Source organism: Anopheles merus, chromosome 3R (genome assembly GCF_017562075.2).
Source record: "Anopheles merus strain MAF chromosome 3R, AmerM5.1, whole genome shotgun sequence".
NCBI classification, from domain to species: Eukaryota; Metazoa; Arthropoda; class Insecta; order Diptera; family Culicidae; genus Anopheles; species Anopheles merus.
The window spans coordinates 24,843,742-24,861,799 of NC_054084.1; the positions used below are offsets into that span (position 1 = coordinate 24,843,742).

The following is an 18,058-nucleotide window of genomic DNA, read 5'->3' on the forward strand; positions in this document are numbered from 1 at the left end:
TACATGAGGATTTCAAAGATATTTGAGTACTCCCTAAGCTTTGATATGAGGAATACTAAACAGCATCAAATTTAAAGCTACAATAATTCATAATCCGTTCTTCGTTGTCTCTAGGGAAATAAAAATACCCTTTATTCACGGAATAAAATATTCGGCATAAAATGTATGAACGTTGTGCATTCTGATATCTTGTAGTTAAAGAGTAATTTTATTAGTTTCCTCTTTGAACTTATTGAAATCAGATATTTATACATAACCGAAAAATAGAATATAAATATTAGACATGAAGCAACATTTATATTATATTTTATAACATCATACAGCATAAAAGTCAAATCACATCACAAAAATAATCATACAAACGTGGATGAAGTAAAGTAACTAAAAAAATAACCTACGCAAATTCAAACATCTCAAAACACGTCATTAATAATCCAGTAACCAATCCCTGGTCCTGAAAACCCTAATAATGTCGAGGAAGGCCATTTTAAACACACATACTGAGAGCAACTAGCTCGCACCGCGGGATTATTATTGCGTAGGCTGTTTGTTAAGCATTAGTTGGCTAGCCTTCGAGAAGTTTTGACAACTTACAAACCATCATCAATCAATTTTCTCGCTTCCCGTACGAACCAGTAGTTGGAGATGTCGGAGGTGTTAAAGACATTGACTCAACATCGATTCGGTGGGAGTTCTGGTTCGTAGATTCTTAACTATTTCGTTATGCTTTACATCTGCATACATGTCACGCATGCTGCTAACCTAGGTTTTAATAATTGTTTTCCACAAGGGGGTACCATTCAATCCCCCGTCACCGTGACAAAAGACACAGCATAAGCACGAGAAACAGTCTTCGATTAGATGTCACAAAGTCAAGAGGGCATTGGTTTACAGTTAATTTCTTCATTTCGTGCTCACTTTGCAAAGGGAGTGTAAGATCGCTACAGGCGTGAAGAACTCGTTTCTGGTAGGCGTGAAACAACTAATGAGCCAGAAAGGAAAGGTCAAAAAGCTATACAGTGAACGAGGAATGTTTCGATATTTCAATTGAGACAATCGGTTCATCCGTTTGAAGAAAAACAGAGACTCTCATCGCTTGTTGTTTGCAGTAAGACAGCAGAATGTAAGCCTGTTCGAAAGCTTTTAAACAAATTAGGAATATGTAAAACAAGCCGTAAATACGCTAATTTTGGTAGCGAACAAAACGCTACCGCTAATGGACTCTTATCAGTATTATGTTAATTTCTGTTGATTTTATTTATCTTAGTTTTACGCTGTCCACTTGCTATTCATTTCGTTTGGAATGTGCAAATGAGAATTGATTGTTGCTTGTAGAAAGTGTAACAATGTGACCAAACATTTGTGATAGACACTATGTTTTGTATTGCGGTAGGTAATTGCTGAGCATTATCGGTTGTTTTTCTGATGTTGTTCAACTGTATTGATGATGATATGCTTTTATTATTTACATTTTTTCTAATATTGTAAATAAACTTGCAAAGGTTGATAGGTTTGACAACAGCACCGTTAATCCTTAGATAAAATATGATACCAGTTCTAGCATTCGACATGTGTCTATTTATCTCACTTCAAAAATATAAAATATGCAGAAATATGTTAAAATGCAAATTCACAAAGTAAGAAAAAGTGTTTCTGCTTGCTGCACACGAAACCTGTTTGTTGGATAATCTTATTTAATTGAAATGTGATTTCGATTTCAATTCAACAAATGCAAATGAACGAAACTGGAAGTAAGTACTTGACGGGTGTGCTTGTGTCTGGGTTGTGGATGTCTATTATCTGGAGAACATCATTACATATTCATAGGGAGAATTTGTAGCGTCTACTCATTGAGACTTGCTCCCAAGCACCACCTTGAATTGGAATTATAAACAACGTCTCTGTTGAAAATCATGATAAATGCGAGTTGTCTTTTATTGATTTCAATGTATATGCTGCTCGATCGATTATTATTACTTTTTTCAAACGGCTTTAAACTAAGAAGACGGATGTGGCATCACATTGAAAGGTACTTCGTTAAAAAGCAATCTTAAAAACCATTTCATTGCGAATACCCGATGATTGTTATTGTCAGCTGTGCTGAACTTTTACATAAATATTGCCTTTATATTTTTATTACGCCTTACTTTATACTTGCTGCTGTACACGAAGATTTTGTTTGATTAAAATGGTTGTACGTTTTCAAACTAAACGTCTTGCCTTTGAAGTGTAATGTTGCCTTTGAGAATATCTGCAAAACCAGTCCTGTTCGGATAACATACACACTCCCCTTTTCAAAAACATGTATTCACTGCGAACAACCAACCGAGTATACTGTTGGGTAATCGTTCAGAAAAATCACTCACCACACTCGGATTAGACCTCCAGAGGGCAACCTTATGAGCTTGCAGTGCATTCACAGTATCCGCAACCGCACAGTATCCGCACCCCCAAACCACCCGAAGTGCTTAGAAGCATCAAGCAATCGTTTGGATAGTTGGCTGGCCCAACTATTGCAACCTTTTGGGACCGGCTAAAAAAAGAAACCATTTAGCGCCCGTGCCGAGTGTGAGGAAACAAACGAAATGGCAGTGGATGGTTTACGGAGTGTTGAAGGAATTATGTTTACAAACGAGTTTATGAGCGTTAGCCTTTTATTTTTCAGCGAAGTGTGCCTTCGGGTTTCTGAATTCTTGCGGGTGTGTTTGGCCCATTTCAGGTAGCAATAAACGTTGCCACACGAATACGACCGGACTGGGTATTTGTGAAGATGCATTTTCAGGCAGAAGTTTTTCATGTGTTCTATGCTGTTGTTTGAGACATGTACATCAAACCACAAACTCTCTATGTGGGCACATTTCGAAGCAAAAAAGGGATGTTAATACGTTCCTCTAAAAACAAGACAGCTTTCACTATCAAATTACTCGCAAGTTGAGAATTGGACACGAATCCATTATTCCATTTCAATATGTCATCACTCAATTACTGGTGCGATTGCCGAAATTGTGTATCTGCTAAGCGTTTCAGCAAGACAGTAAAGCAACCCGCCTGAGCAGCTAACATAAACAACATTTTTAACCGGGTTCTTTTCATCCTCAAACACTACACCCAGCTCTTTCTTTCGCCAAGAAGCTTAGCAATGAACATTTCTCAATCGTCTGATTTGCTGACCGCTGAAAACGATTGATTTGCAGTGAGTGATACCGTAAGTCTTGTAAGCGTTGCCGACATGCTGCCATGTCCAGCTGTTTTATGTACTGTTGTGTTGAGAAGGCATATATCTTCTCTTTTTCCTTGTGGCTGCAAACCAATGACATAAACCAACGTGCATTACTTTGTCCACTTTTCGTGTACATTTTTCCGGAACTGCGCTTTCATGGAGCGATATTTTGCAGACCTTTCACTTGGCGCTTCACCCGTTTTCCAATTAGCAAAAACCAAACCCTCCGTTCACATCATGATTGATTAATGTGTGCGTACAGTAGAACGGCGCCTGCCTTATGCTAACTCTCTTGTGATCGTTGATTGTTTGTAATTTTCCACAAAAGCCGAAAACGAGAGCATCTTATTGGACAGGGTGGGCGTACAATCCATGCCCAGGATGTATCAATTTGAATGCCATTTGAAAGTGCACACTTTCACCGACCAGGGCAATGGCATTCTCGTCAAATTGAACGATCGCTTTTGCCATCGATGATTTGCACTCCTTACGGGTTAATGTTTCATACCGGCCGGGGTGGACAAGATGGGAGATGGATGGAGCAAACGAAATTATTGCTGAGCTCATGTCATCTGATTGAACTTACCTGAACGAGCCAAATTATAAGCTGGAATGGTTTTCTTTCTTCGTAGAAATTTGGACACGGCAAATACCACTCCTAGGCAGAAAGCAGCAACCAAGGTAACCCACAGGTAGACGGACCAGTTGGAATCTGCAACGAAATGAGGGAAAGAATGGAGAGCTGTTTAATAAAACTTTACTGTGTTTTTTAAATCTATAAAATTTGTATTTTAAAGGTATTTTGGATTGTTGATTCCCAGAAGAGCGATAAAAAAACTTAAATTGTTACTGACATAGAATTTGTTTCATTCATGAGAAACTGTCTTAACTGTCATAGTTTATGCTTTAAAACAATTATCGTTCGTTAGTTTTGTGTTTTTTTCGGATACAACCGTTTCCTCTCATAAAAATGCTTCCTTTTCGTAAACACCGACAGCAGTAGAAATTGCACCGGGAGTATAATCTCCAGAGAAAAAAAAAACTCGTTCTGTTGAAATCTGTATGCACAGAGTTGTGTCAAAAATGGCATAAAAACGGGAGAAAGGAAAGAAATAACCACCCATGTGATTGTTGCTGTGTTTTTATAGTGCTATCGTACGCTGGCAATTAAAACGGAGCCTTAGGTAAGAGGAACTAACATTTGGTTCAATCACTAGCAACAACGGCAGCAGGAATGTGGCATCGTTATTGCACCGCCATAAACATAGGAAATAGGTTGTGGCAGGAAGTGGTGATGTGTTTGCTACCTATAAATGTCTGTTTTTTTATGTATCAAGCAACATGTACGGATTTGAAATGCTTGGATCATACTAAGACGCAGTGAGAAGTAATGCGTAGACTGCGAGAACCAAATGGAAACAAATGGTTGAAAATTGATTAAATCGACACCTTATAAACCATCTGCTATGTAAACTCATCCTAACTCTTCTTATCAATCAAGCAAAACAATTCCAAAAAGAAGCACACAAAAACAAAAAAATGGTTTTTTGATAACATGGTTTTTGTTAGATTACCGCACACAAACATGTTGACATCTGTGGGTCTGTGTTACGTCTACAATCTGTGTGATTTTGATAGGATTTAATGTTCCGTGGCGCACGCAAGGCGAAGCTAAATGCTCCATGACACGGAGAATTTACCGAGCAGGCCAGCTGCAAGTGTCGTGAAAATGACAAAAATGATATTGGGTTTTAGATTATTCGTTCGCTAATAACCCACTTTTGCTAAGTGTGCATGGAGAGCATTAATTAGTGAAAACGGAAGTACAATCTTTCGCGAACTCCAAATAAAAGAGTATTTAAAGCCTTATCTTTTGGAAACTGATGAATGAGTTCAAGACCATTAAATGGTACACATTGAAGTGTAACAAAATAATTGGGTTGTTTTAAAAAAGCAATACAAAAAAACGGAAATAATGTTGCATTAATCGAAGAATTACTTACTACAAACGAAGCCTGGATTTAACTAACATCATTACTATATTGCCGGAATTATTTTAAAGCCTTTTTCACCTGCGTTTTCTCCATTATGAACAAAGGGCAGAACGATGGGAGTCTTCGTTCGTGTGTCAAATAATCAATTGAGAAACAACGGGATGCCACGTCACCCGGCAAAGCACCGTCCGCCGTACGTAACCCATTCGCAGGGAAATGTTCTTTCCCAAATGTTTAACCCCACGGGATTTTATTTTATCTCATTCTTAAATCATCCAACAGTGGCGAGTGGTGTGCACACAAGTTGTGAAAGGTCGCTCACGGTGTGGCCCATCAGTTTTCTATCGGTACGCCGCAGTCATTCGTGAAGGCTTGGCATTCAAGATGCCGCACGGTTTTCTGAAACACGCCATGCGCTATTAGCAATTCGCCGGTCGGTCGGCCGATCGGTCCAGCGTGCTCAGCTAGACAATTTTCAACGGTAATAAACAATAATAGACTGTTACCTGTCTCGTTAATACCTGTGTCGATTGATTAAATGGTTGAGATTAAATTATTTCGCTGCAAGGTTGGGGTACGTAAGCTTGCGTGGCCGTTGCCACAGCCCATCGAGTACCGTTTGTTTTTACGTTGTTGCCTTGGCTCAACCAGTCGAACCCGAGCCACGCTGAAGCTCCATCGGCTCGTAAATCAGCTGTGTTTCTTCACGCCAACAGGGGGATGGAGAATGATGTGTTCGCATTTTGTTGACCAAACCGATGGAGGTAATTTAGTCCCAGCTGGACGTCTTGAGACATGAAAACGGGGCACGACAGCATCGCGGACCTGCGGCTAATGCTGCAACCATGGAGCGGATTTTCGGCGGTAACGCCAGCGAAGACCTCACGGTGAAGCCCTAATCGATTCAGACTAGTCAATGATGAATGTGGATTAATAATAGGCTCTTTCAATCGGGTTGAGCTTAGTTTGGGCTGTTAGTTTGTGTTGTGTGTGTGTGTTTTTCTGCTTTTCTTTGTCGGCCGCTGAAAACATTCAACCGTGAACCACCGAAAAGTTGGATGAACTTTGAATGCTTTAACCAAACGACCACGTTCGCGGGTCATTCGAGCAAATTGGGAAACCTTTGAAGCATTTACGGGTCATTACAAGCTGATTAACAAGATCACACTGTGAGCAGAAAGATGTATTGTCTCGTAAATGTGTTGAATAAACTTTAAGCTTGGTGATAACCGGATGCAGATGAACTGAACAAGCATGTTTTTATTGACGGCGTTTTACAGCGTTTTGAAATGGCCATTGCTAAGCGCATTACGATGAAATGATGAGCTTAAAACATATTCTTATTGCAACCAATTGTTGTAGCCAAATAATTGGTAGCTTCACAAACATGGCTCCGTTGCTGTTCAAAATTCAGGGCAAGTGATTCGTTTGTACGCACAATTATGGACCGTCGCTTGAAATTGGCTCGGTTTAATTACGCCCAATATTCGGTTAGCTAAACTCTACGCTTTGCGTAGGTTCCAGGGGTCATTGGTCATTCGTATACTCGCTAAATTTTATTAGCACACAACCGATATACACCATACATTGTGCTGCGAGTAGATTGCTCTGAACCCCATCCGGGCGTGGTCGCAAACATCGGCCCGGACCGGTACGATGTACGATGGCACGCAAGCACAACCATTTCTGACTCTGATAACGCAATTATTGTCAAATGATGAGGGTGCATCGATGCTCGGAACATATATTGGCAGTGCCATAAATGCTGTACATTGTGCGTGTGATGAGAATGGGTGTTGGGTACATCCCCGTCCGGCACGATCCTGCCGTGTCCGTGGGTGATTTTACATTCAACTCAATTACGGTTTGTCAATATTGGCATCACATCCTTCTGCACTGGACTCATTTACGCTTTTTAGTGCATTTTATTGCAAGGACGAGGCCGATGAACCTACGCATCCTCATCGATAAATTAGGACAAGAGGTCGGTCACTTCGCACGACGGAGAATGGGAGACAGCAGGGCAGGAGGGTAGCACGATCATCGGCTGAACATGTACCGCTGTCACAGTACAAGCGTTGGTGGTGGCATTGGGTCGCATGTGGTAAATATGACGCACTGGGTGGGCTTGTTTTCCACACGCATTGGAAAATGTAATCATGAACACTCCAGCAAACATAATAACATTATTGATATTGATGATCCATTCGATAAACGATGATGACAGGTGACGAATGCAGCACTCGAGAGCACTCTGCAGTAGAGCTGCGGGTTAACATTTAGCCCAAAACTGTGTTTATCAATCTTGACAATGTGTGGAGAGCAGCGTGTGTTGGTGAATAATATATTTTGTGCACAATTTTAATGTAATATGAAGATGAGTTTTGTGAAATAAGTTTAGTGTCCATAAATTAGTCAGCTAAGCGCAAGCACATTGCAAGCGTCAAGCATATCTTTCCCTTTTAATTAGGCTTGAAAAATGTAACCGACATGTAATCGAAGCAATGCAGCAATGAAAGATGCAAATGCACATTCATGCTCTGGGACATGCACCGAGTCGTGACAGACTAACTTGAAATAAATCCTCCGGTGACGGGAACGAGTGTGATGAGGCTAATAAAAATCAAAGGAATGCCCCACACGCACACAAGTGCCGTGACATCGAAGCGACACGTGCGCAGCCCAAGTCGACCGTGGCAGGCCGGTATAATTCCTCCACCAGCCACCATTATACAAGAGCAACCGAACAGGAAGTGAACATGAAACAAAAATGCGGCTTCCCTTGAGGCTTTGGGAGAATGCAATCAGAGTGTGGCGAAATAATTACAACGACAGTATAAATTAACCGTTCTTAGCTCGCGGTTTTTGCTTTTGCTGTTTGCAGTGGCTTTCGCTGGGGTCGATGAGGGATTACAGTCTTTTTTGGTGTGTACACAATTGTAAGTAGTAAATAAAAACATCTGACATTACATTTCATGTTAGCTTTGAAGTGAATGGACACATTAAATATATGTTTTAATTTATATCTTTTTAAACATCATGTGTATCTCTTAAACCCAAAAAAGATTATCAAACAAATGTCACTAAACATGGCTTTCATGCCCCGTTTCGACACAGGTTCTCATGCTTAAAGCAGCGTACCAGCATTTGGTCAGCATAACAGCTTCGCGTTATTCGATATGGCACAGCTTATCAGCAGCATAAACTCGAAACTCGGTTTACAGGCGTTTGGGATAATCGTAATTTTTATGGAGTGCCATACGAGTTGTTTTATGTAAACGGTTACAAAGTAGAAAGTCGTCTGACATTTCTTACCGGCAGCATTAAAAATCCAAATCCGACCCACCCACCCATTGTTTGCGTTAAGTTATGCAGTATCTTAAAATTCGATACATGCGTTGATATTCCGTATTGATGCGTAAGCATAAACATCAATAAAGCAACGTTTTATGCGCGAGTGTGGGCATGAGTTTGAGCAGTAAAGTAGACTAGACGTAAATTTCTGTCGAAAAAAGGAATAAACTCTCCTAAGCAACAGCCGCGAACCGGACGAAATGGCGCGGACCGTGGATTCGGAAATGGTGTGGTAAGCACGCGATACCGGGCACCGGACGAAACGTATAATTAATCATTTGTTCAAGTAAGCTTCGCTAACTGTAGTGCTTTGCTTTCTATCAAAGAACATATCGGATTACATCACTGTTGGTAGTAGATTGTTTATAGTGAGTGGCAAGCGCCCACTGTTTTGTGATAATCCGTGATTGTGATTTGAAAAAGTCGTATTAAGTGTTTTATAGTTTGTGTAAAGCCAATGGGACACAGTGTTAGTAAATTGTTTTATTTTGTAGACATCCATAAACACACTACTTTAGTACAAATCCTTTGAAAAAGCATGAAGTAATAGTTGGTGTTGAGTGAAAGTTCATTAACTAGCTCTATTGATGCATTTTCATTTAACAAATTTAATCAATCTGTAATTAAACGAACGAATTCATGACTCTTTACATTCCAGTCGTTCAAGCTAGAAATTCCAACGTCCAATGGAAAATGTTCACAGCATCTTTCTGATTAGCTGCAAATGAACCTTAGTGTACCTTAAGCCGTTGGATGAAGCTCGCGATAGGGAAAATAGTTCAGCTGCCCACGTACAATCCAATCAGCCTTTTTGTAAGCAACCGGATTGAAACCGGTGTCATTCGTAATTGGAGGATAGTGGGCGTATCGGTTGTAGAGGATTAGGTTAATTAAAATTATGGAAATTTATTCTCATTTCCTCGAGGAGCAACATCTTTGGAACCGCAGCAGCAGCAGCAGCAGATAGACCTGCTGATTCGCTATGATGATCGCGCCTGTCGATTCCGTTGCAGTCCAGCGCACTGTGGTACGATTCAAAAGGGAATCAAACCAAACCATCACCTCCATCACGGTAGCGTGTTTTCAGCCGAGTGTAATCAGTGACTGCACCGCCCGATTTCATACCCGATTGACCGGATCGGGATCGGACAACGTACGCGGGAGTGACATAAAAACGGGAGCGTGCGTGCGGAATGATCGGAGATTGCGTTGGAGGGCAGCCGATGTCCGTTGTGTCTTGGATACGAGGTGGCATCACACGTGGAACCATCAGATTTCAAAAGCAATGATAATTTATGGCTTCCTGTTTGGACGTATAAAACTCACCCAACATCAACCATCAATGATGACGAGTGTGGAAAGCCAGGTGTTGACTAATGGGCTATTAAACGAAAAGCAGAAAGAAGACCCGTGAACCACTTTAGATGACGGAAAGATGATTTTACTGAGGTTGTTTTTTGAGGCATCTGAGTCGAGAAGTCTCATTCAAGAGATAAAAAGGGAATGCAAAACGGCAAAATGAAGCGGTTCAATTCGCTTGCATTGAATATATCATTGCATGTATGCACAGATTGTGGATATTTGGTAGTAGACATTCATACTGTGCTGACACCACTAATGGGAAATCGTTGTCGAACCCGTGGCTTCCAACTCGCTGGACATTTTCGACGGCCTGGACAATGTTCGCTGTCAGTGATGGGCTGCAGATAAGATAAGTCTCCATCTGGTATTTTGGCGTCCTTTCGATCTTCGTGCTGGCCCGCTTGATGGTCTGTTAATGTGGATCGCCCTTTCGGCCCGTTATCTGTGCCAAGCAAATGGGCGAGTATCACCATCAAAACGATGGGGACAGAAGGGCGGACTGTAATGGTGCGGTGAATAGTTTAGTTTGATGAAAACGTTATCATTTTATGATAATCGTTGGTCTTCCATATTGCACACGCATTTGCAGCCGTTTCGTTTATGGAACATATCAAATGGTGTCATTGAAGATAGCGAACTGAAAGGGTCTTGGACGGACCAACGTGTAATAGTTTATGGGCGTATAGATCTTCTGTGACTGGTTACAAACGCCTCTGTGAAAAGTAGTAGGAATTTTAGGAATTTGTTTGTAAAGAAGTATAAGGTAACATAAATTAAAAAATAATTTTTCGGCCGTTCATGGTTCATACTGCGAAGCTGAATGTGCTTCGAAATAACTGATTAAATGTCTAAACATTGCAAATAATATTACAGTTAATACGGCATTTGAAGATTCTACTCATCAAGTGGGAAGTTGTTTACGATGAATAATATATTGCTGTAGCCGACGATTTGCCTTTGAATAAAGAAAATATAAGATAGGCGTATAAGAAACTATTCGAGGCGAGCCCCTCGTGCATGCTATATGCCACAGTGCAAGCCATTTCTTTGTCTCGTTGCACTGGCATGTTTGTGACATTGATGAACGTTTGACTTCTACGGAGCCACTTCATCATCAATTTCCTCGCGTCGAAATTTCACCGATAATTAATGATGTCGTCGCGGTTGACGACAGACGAACAAGAGAAGTCGACATCTTCCAGAGTGTCTCCGCCGCGTAGCGATGATGAAGTGGAAAACGAATTCTCAAAATAGGCTAGCTCGGATGGGTTTGTGTAAATCAACAACAATTAATGTTCGTTGAATATTTTTGGTTTGAAGAGTTTTCGATTTCTCTTAATATCTAGTGAGAATGAACGGCTAGTTAGTTCGATGTTAGGTATTACTCAACGTTCGCCTCCAACATTTCTCATGTCTAACTTTTTTTTTTGTGTTTCAGTCTTTCTCGTTGCCGTTGTCTCGGGGAAGAAGCATACTGTTATTTGATGAGGTCGTAAAGGTGCAGTGCAGTGACAGCAACACTTCCGATGCAATGACTGAAATGATGCTTCTCCAATTTCTTGTGATGAGTTGAGGGTTTTGCCTTCCTTTGCCTCGCCATGACTGTAGCTTAGATACTATTTTCTAGGTAGCAATGTTTTCTTGCCGGAACGGCGTTGATTGCTCAGCATGTGTCTTGTAAACTCGTCAGTCGGAACAACTGCTTCTTGTTGGGTGTGTTTGTTTGTTATTCCCACTTTGTGTATGTTTTGAGTGTGGATGCAACACTCCATCCATCAGTCATGGATGATGTTGATGTTAACTTACTAACCGATTAGTTTCAATAAACTTTGACTCTACAATGTTGTGCATACTACTGGCCTTGGAACAGAGTCATTAACGAAGAAGAGAATATATGTATACATTTTATTTAATGCATTCTGTTTAACTTTATACTTTATATGTTACATTTAAGCAAAAACTGTGTTCATCCCAAAAAAAGGCTAATTTAAGAAGTTAAATATGAACAAAACATTCGGACCCATTGGAAAAAGTTACGATTCGTGAGTCTATGCTACTATTTTCATCTTGGGGAAGAGTAGGTTCCATCTTGTTGTGGATGTTCTTTCTCAACCGATCCAATTTGCTCCCTTCGTTCGAGTGTAGGAGCATATGTGTTCCAAAAACTCCTGAAATTAAATTTATATCCTAAACCATCTGATGCCAGCCAAGTAATGCACTTACGAGTGGCTCAAGCATCTGGAGTTTACTAGCAACCCTAAAGCATTGTCCATCGGCAACATCAAAGTGGGGGGAATGAGATCGGTCGTTCCCTATTATGAGCCGCCGCCTCGGACATTGATGCAGACCAGACACAACAGTGTACCAACATTATGCTGCAATATGCAAGTGGATACGAGGTATATGGCGCCACCGAAAGTATAAAGGAGAGCTATAACTGGTGCGAGCGACATGAAGTGCTTTGAAACAAAGTTTCCCTTCTTTCGGCAAAGGGAGGCACTTCATAAATTGATGTACAGTTAGTCAAGAGAATCAAATTTTCGAAGCGATCAAAATGGTGCTTGGTACATTCGCTTGACAATAAATGAACTCGTTTGCACATCATATTGGGAGTAACCATCTGCTCAATCGAACATGGTAATAAAAACGGCCGATATGAAATTTGAAGGCAACAGAACTATGGCAAAGCATTTTGTCACAGTAGGAGCTAGGGATAGCGAGCTGGAACTCAATAGTGATACACTTTTAGACGAATGAATCATTTTAAATGGTTTTGTATGCATACTTCGAACAACTGTGAGGTAATTTTACATTGTTTGAAAAAGTAAAAACAACACATAAGTTGAGATCACTAAAAGTAATGAACTGCTCAAACGTTTTGTTGTGCTTAGTAGCATAAATATCAAGTATGATAATCCTTGGACAAGTAAAACTCCATACGAATATGAGAAAAATAAATTCACTTTACGTTGGCACATGACCAGTGTCTTCATTGTTTACGTTCACATACCATTCGTGTGTTGCCACATGAAGAGAGAATATGTTCATCTGTGCTACTGTCCTGGGCCAAATACACTGTACACGCTGGATGAGCCCAAAGCACATACAATTTATGACTAGGAACACCTCCAAAATGATGCAGAATAACGGCGGCAATTTGGCCATCCTGAATGATTTGTTTTAGTCCTTCGGTTTTATAGTCCTTGCTGCTTTTGCTTATTTATGTTTGGTTAACGTCCTTGCGCAAATATGTTAACCAAATTTATGATTCCATTACCGATAAAAAATTACCATCATCCACGCACCGTACAGCACGCTGATCTATCCTTTTATCATCAGCATGGTGGAGGACAAAGTTCGACACCGGGCTGACGGAAGTAGCGTAGCGAAGCTGCTCCTGTTCGCATCATTAATTATATTTCACCCTCAATGCCAGTGGCGTTCTTTTCCTGAGGACTTTTCCGTTGAAGATGATGGGCTGTTAATTCGGCATAATGAATCACGAACGGAAATCCAACGCGGTATCTTTAGAAACGAATGCGCTAAAGAGGAATGTGGGGGGAAAATTCTTGTGGTAAATCTTTAAATAAATACGCTTTTAAGTCAAGCCCATCTGGATGATAGTACGCACGCTGCAAAGTGCAAAGAAATTTATGTACATTTCTGTTTTTCCCTCTATTTTTGTTATGTGTTGGAATTTAGAGCTCTGTTTTATGCGTGAAAATATTTAAATTTTCATGAATTTCATGGAGACGAATTATTAAATTAAGCTGTTTCAAAAATCAATTATCTGTGCTTGCTATAGTTTTGACCAAAGCGATCTGCACTCCCTGCTATCTCGTATTTACTTTGCCCAACGGTTGATCGGAATCGATTTTTTCTTTATGTTTCACACGACCTAGACTTCATGCTGAGCAAGAAAATTGAATTATTATAGACCTGGGTTAATGTGATTTATGTCGTACCTTTTCCAAGATTTATGTTGCCCAGAAGTGCCAAATGCAGCAAAAAGAGCCACCCAAAACCGCGGGCGAAAGTTTCCCGCTGCGTTCTTTAAATATAATTGAAAGCACCTTACCCACCCGGCTACTTGAGGTGACTTTTGGTTTTTGTGTACTTAGCAGCAAAAAGGTGCGAAGAGGCGAATTCTCCCTTCCGGTGTTACACCAGTGCCAACAGCCACTTGAAAATTGTTTATACCCATCGGCTGAGCGCTCGTTTTTTAAAGGTTCCATTAAATAGAGAACGCAACGTACCCTGGAATCCTTAAAGTCTGCCCTGTCTGCCTACTGGATTTTGTAGATGTCATCTCAATCCTAACGATCGTGACATTTTCCTGCTTTTCTGTCTTGTCATCCAATCATTCCCTGGGAGGACAATGTATTTGATAATCTCATTAGCGAATCCAAAAAGGTTGTAGATGTGCTGGGATGACCGACGAGGAGGAGTAAAACGTCTTGGATGTCTTTTTTACAGCGTTTTGATCGTTGTGTGTGTTTTTTTTTCGTTGCTGTTTAAGTCCAGATTTCCAAATGGTAAGGGTAAGCACGTGACTTTTCGAATGATAAGAGTACGAGCGAAGAAGGTACGTACGATTGTACGTTGTTGAAAATTTTAGCTTCTTTGCCGTTTTAGCATTTTGCTCGATACTGCACTAGATTCGCCTCTTGTTAGGGAATAGAGCCACATTGCTGAATGGTGGCATCCCATCATGAAAATCTTGTTAATGAATAATGAACAGTTCATATTCAATTACCAGTTGGAAGGTCAGCATGTTTTTGCGAGAAAACCGTAAACAAAACGAAGATGATTTTTTTTAAATAAACATCGTGTTAATAACGTAACATATTTAGTTTTTGCTTGAAATTCACATTAGAAAAGCTTGGACTGAACAGTATTAAAAGTAAGACTGAAAAGTACTTCCTCTGCTTAGTTCGCAGTACACAAATTTTAGGCATCATAAGTAAGGAATGATTTAGGTATTTCGAAAGTGTCAATATACTTAGAAAATATGCATATTGTATGCACTATAACTTACCTTGCGCTGTGTAGTTACATAGCCCCCCGGTACATTTGATGGACTGTTGACTCTTTCCGGCACAATTGACGATAGTTCCACTATCGATCGCGAATGCTTGGGCTGAGGAACTGTTAGCTACCAAGGCAGCCGAAGCCACTGGTACGGACCCTAGTTGAGTGGCCGGCGAGCTACCGACACAGGAGCGCTGTCGAATTTGGGTGCAGTCTGGGCCACACTCACTCCACTCGGACCAACTGGACCATCGTCCGGCTGCAATTGAATTTTATACGAAAAGGCAGAGAGCGTTAGAGTTGACGTTAAATATTGACGAAGACGTTACACAAGTCGACATTCCAAAGGTAAAGTATTTCCACCAAAAAGGTTCAATGTGATTTTATTTCATAAATGTGGTGATGGTCATGCATAGTTGATGACAGTCATGCAATTTAAATGAATTTGGAGTTTTGAAGAAACAGGTTACTAAATAAAAATTGCACATAATAAATTTGGACCAAAATTATGCAAACTTAAAGCATGCATGCAAGAGTTTGAAATAATAAGAAAATACAGATGCAAAATGTGAATGAATGCATGAAACCTTACCGCTTAATTGATATCCATTAGGATTCACAATCTGGACATCGTCTACTTGACAATGGTAGATGGACGGTAAATATGGATCAATGATGATAGTATGAATTAATGAATATTTACTAGGATACTCGTGTATAAATTGGATTAATACAAATGGAAAATGAATTCAATCTAATGATTAAACTAATTTGGGATAATACAATAAAGTTCAAATTAAGTTTGCTTACCAGAGCAAGGCAGACAGTCGGGCGTGGACTCTGTGCTAGCACCTTTGCAAGGTGCACCATTATTCATCGGCACTGGACTGTTGCACACACGGGTACGTTTTTGGCCCTGCTTGCCATGGCCGGGACATTTGCAGTCCGTCCAGGGACCCCATGAGCTCCATCCTCCATCAACTGTGAAATGGTATGAATACATATGGTAAACATTATTATAACACACAAGGAATTAATCGAGATAATATTGAAACTCTAGTCAACTGCTTTACAACTCTTCAAATAAAAGCCTTATCTATGAACTCGTATTCAAAGTATTCAGAAGAAAATAGTTTACCATAGCTATGTCTTATGAACTTCTATTTCTAATGCAATTCTATTTCATCAAAATACCATTAGTTCACCCTCGTGCATTACCGCAAGCAGAAGCGTATATAACAGTTTGTAGTTGAAATGTAAATGAGTTTACACAATTTCATCCTCCCGCAACGAGGTGGAGGGAAATGCTGAAAACAATGACATTCTGATGATGGAAAAATGACATGTTTGATGTCAACCGTCTCAAACGGTCTCGAACCCATCCTTCGCTACCGGCGCACCGTGGGAAGGCTTTCCACGCTCGCATTATTTTCGGTAGTCGAGGCTCTCGCCCCGCTCGGCAGGAAGAAATTTATGCAGATCAATCATCAGCACATACAAATAACCCACATTTTTATGCTTATCTATTCCTGCGCAAGTGAGGGGAAAGTGATTGTCATCGACCTCGTGTAGACGGTTTTTTTCGAAAGATTCTTCGAGAGCCGCTCGAGCACCGGGTGTGGTGTCGCCCGGCGTAAATGGAGTACCATAATTTAGTCGTGGAATTTTAAGAGAATATTCCCAGAAGAATTCTCGCCCTGTCAGCTTGAGTGACGCCTGTCCATTAGGGGACGCTTTAAAGAGCAGTTGTGAGCAAATTGTAGGGGTGCATAATTTTTCGAACAAGAAAAGTAAATGAAGTTAGAATTGACAAGCACAGCCTCCTTAAGACCACGGGGGTAAGGCTACACTGAACCGAACCCCGAACAGAACGGTTGACCTGTTTCACGGCTATGATGTTTCAATGCTGAGCATCCTTGAGGTTTTTAAGGGTCCTGCTGGGAATAGTCTTTCTACTGCAGTGCTTTTCGGTTGTAACACAAATGACCAGATGACAAATCTGTGGGATGGATGAGCAACCAAGTGATTCCGGACACTTACCGTACACGGTGATTGGAACTGGGTCTGATACGCGCTTGCCGGCGATGTTCTCCGCAACACATGTATAATTGGCCATGTCCTGCGAAAGGTAAGAGCAGACGAAACAGATGAACAGTCAGCCAGGATGAGAGCAGGCTACGGCGATGAGATGGATACGGCAAGCAGCGTTGAATGCCCAACGGCGCAACAGCCTTATGTTGTATTGTTGTCTTTGATATGGGTTGAGAAATAACAATGAAGCGAAATTTGAGTACAAAAATAAGAATAATGCCAGCTGGCCCGCCCTCTCCCTCCTTCGCAATCAGTCGGCGTGGGGTTTCTATTTCTTACAAGAAAAGAAATTCTCGAATAATAAAAAAAAACGCTCACTCCAATATTATGTAACAAAAAGATCGGTTGTATCGTTGTGAATGCTGTTCGTTTCGTTGTGCCGCTAGACCACAAACAATGTTCTCAGTCGGGAGACGTTTTTTTTTCACGAGAAATCGTTAGGTTTCGGTCAAAGGAGCGCTGTTCTGTTTCGGCTTCCACGGAAGGACGGCAAAAAGACGATCAAAGCTGGGCGAGCGTGCAGGAAATCCATATCTCTGATGGATAAAAGTTCGTCTTTCGACGAGTTTTAATCGAATCCTTTTGGTGTGCTTTTTTTCCTCCTAGGGATTTTTATCATATCCCTTCATTTTTTTTCGCCTACTATTTTGATCCCAAATGCACACAATATCCGATACCGATTTCATCTTGGTAAGATAATAATAAAAAGGATATGAGCTCAGAAATATAGATCGTTTCTCAGCAACGCCAGACGGAGGAAGGAAGCGGATGAAATAACAATAGTGAAACGAAAGAAAGATCTGCGTTCCAGCCCACAATGCTATCGCATCGAAAGGATGCTTTCATACCAGCAAATGCTTCGCTTGGTTCTCGAACTTATGACGGCTAACCGCCGGGGCATCAGGTTGCGTTGTTGAAAAGTAAGTAAAGACGGTGAAAAACATTCTACGAGGAAGCTTCAGTTTCTGCTCTGCCTGCCAGCATATGCACCGTGAATGTTGGTGAG

At 40.8% G+C, this 18,058-nt stretch overlaps 1 protein-coding gene across 3 annotated transcripts in view; it reads right to left on the reverse strand.

Annotated features, from left to right (window-relative positions):
* The window catches only part of LOC121595913 (netrin receptor UNC5C-like), a 55,969-nt gene that overhangs the window by 16,774 nt on the left and 21,137 nt on the right, over positions 1 to 18,058 (reverse strand). For all 3 annotated transcript variants that reach the window (XM_041920306.1, XM_041920307.1, XM_041920308.1), the window contains exons 5-8: positions 17,002 to 17,080; positions 15,772 to 15,942; positions 14,969 to 15,220; positions 3,807 to 3,932 (exon numbers count right to left, since the gene is read on the reverse strand). In XM_041920306.1, the coding sequence (XP_041776240.1) occupies positions 3,807 to 3,932; positions 14,969 to 15,220; positions 15,772 to 15,942; positions 17,002 to 17,080 (628 nt within the window). The remainder of the gene's footprint in view (positions 1 to 3,806; positions 3,933 to 14,968; positions 15,221 to 15,771; positions 15,943 to 17,001; positions 17,081 to 18,058) is intronic.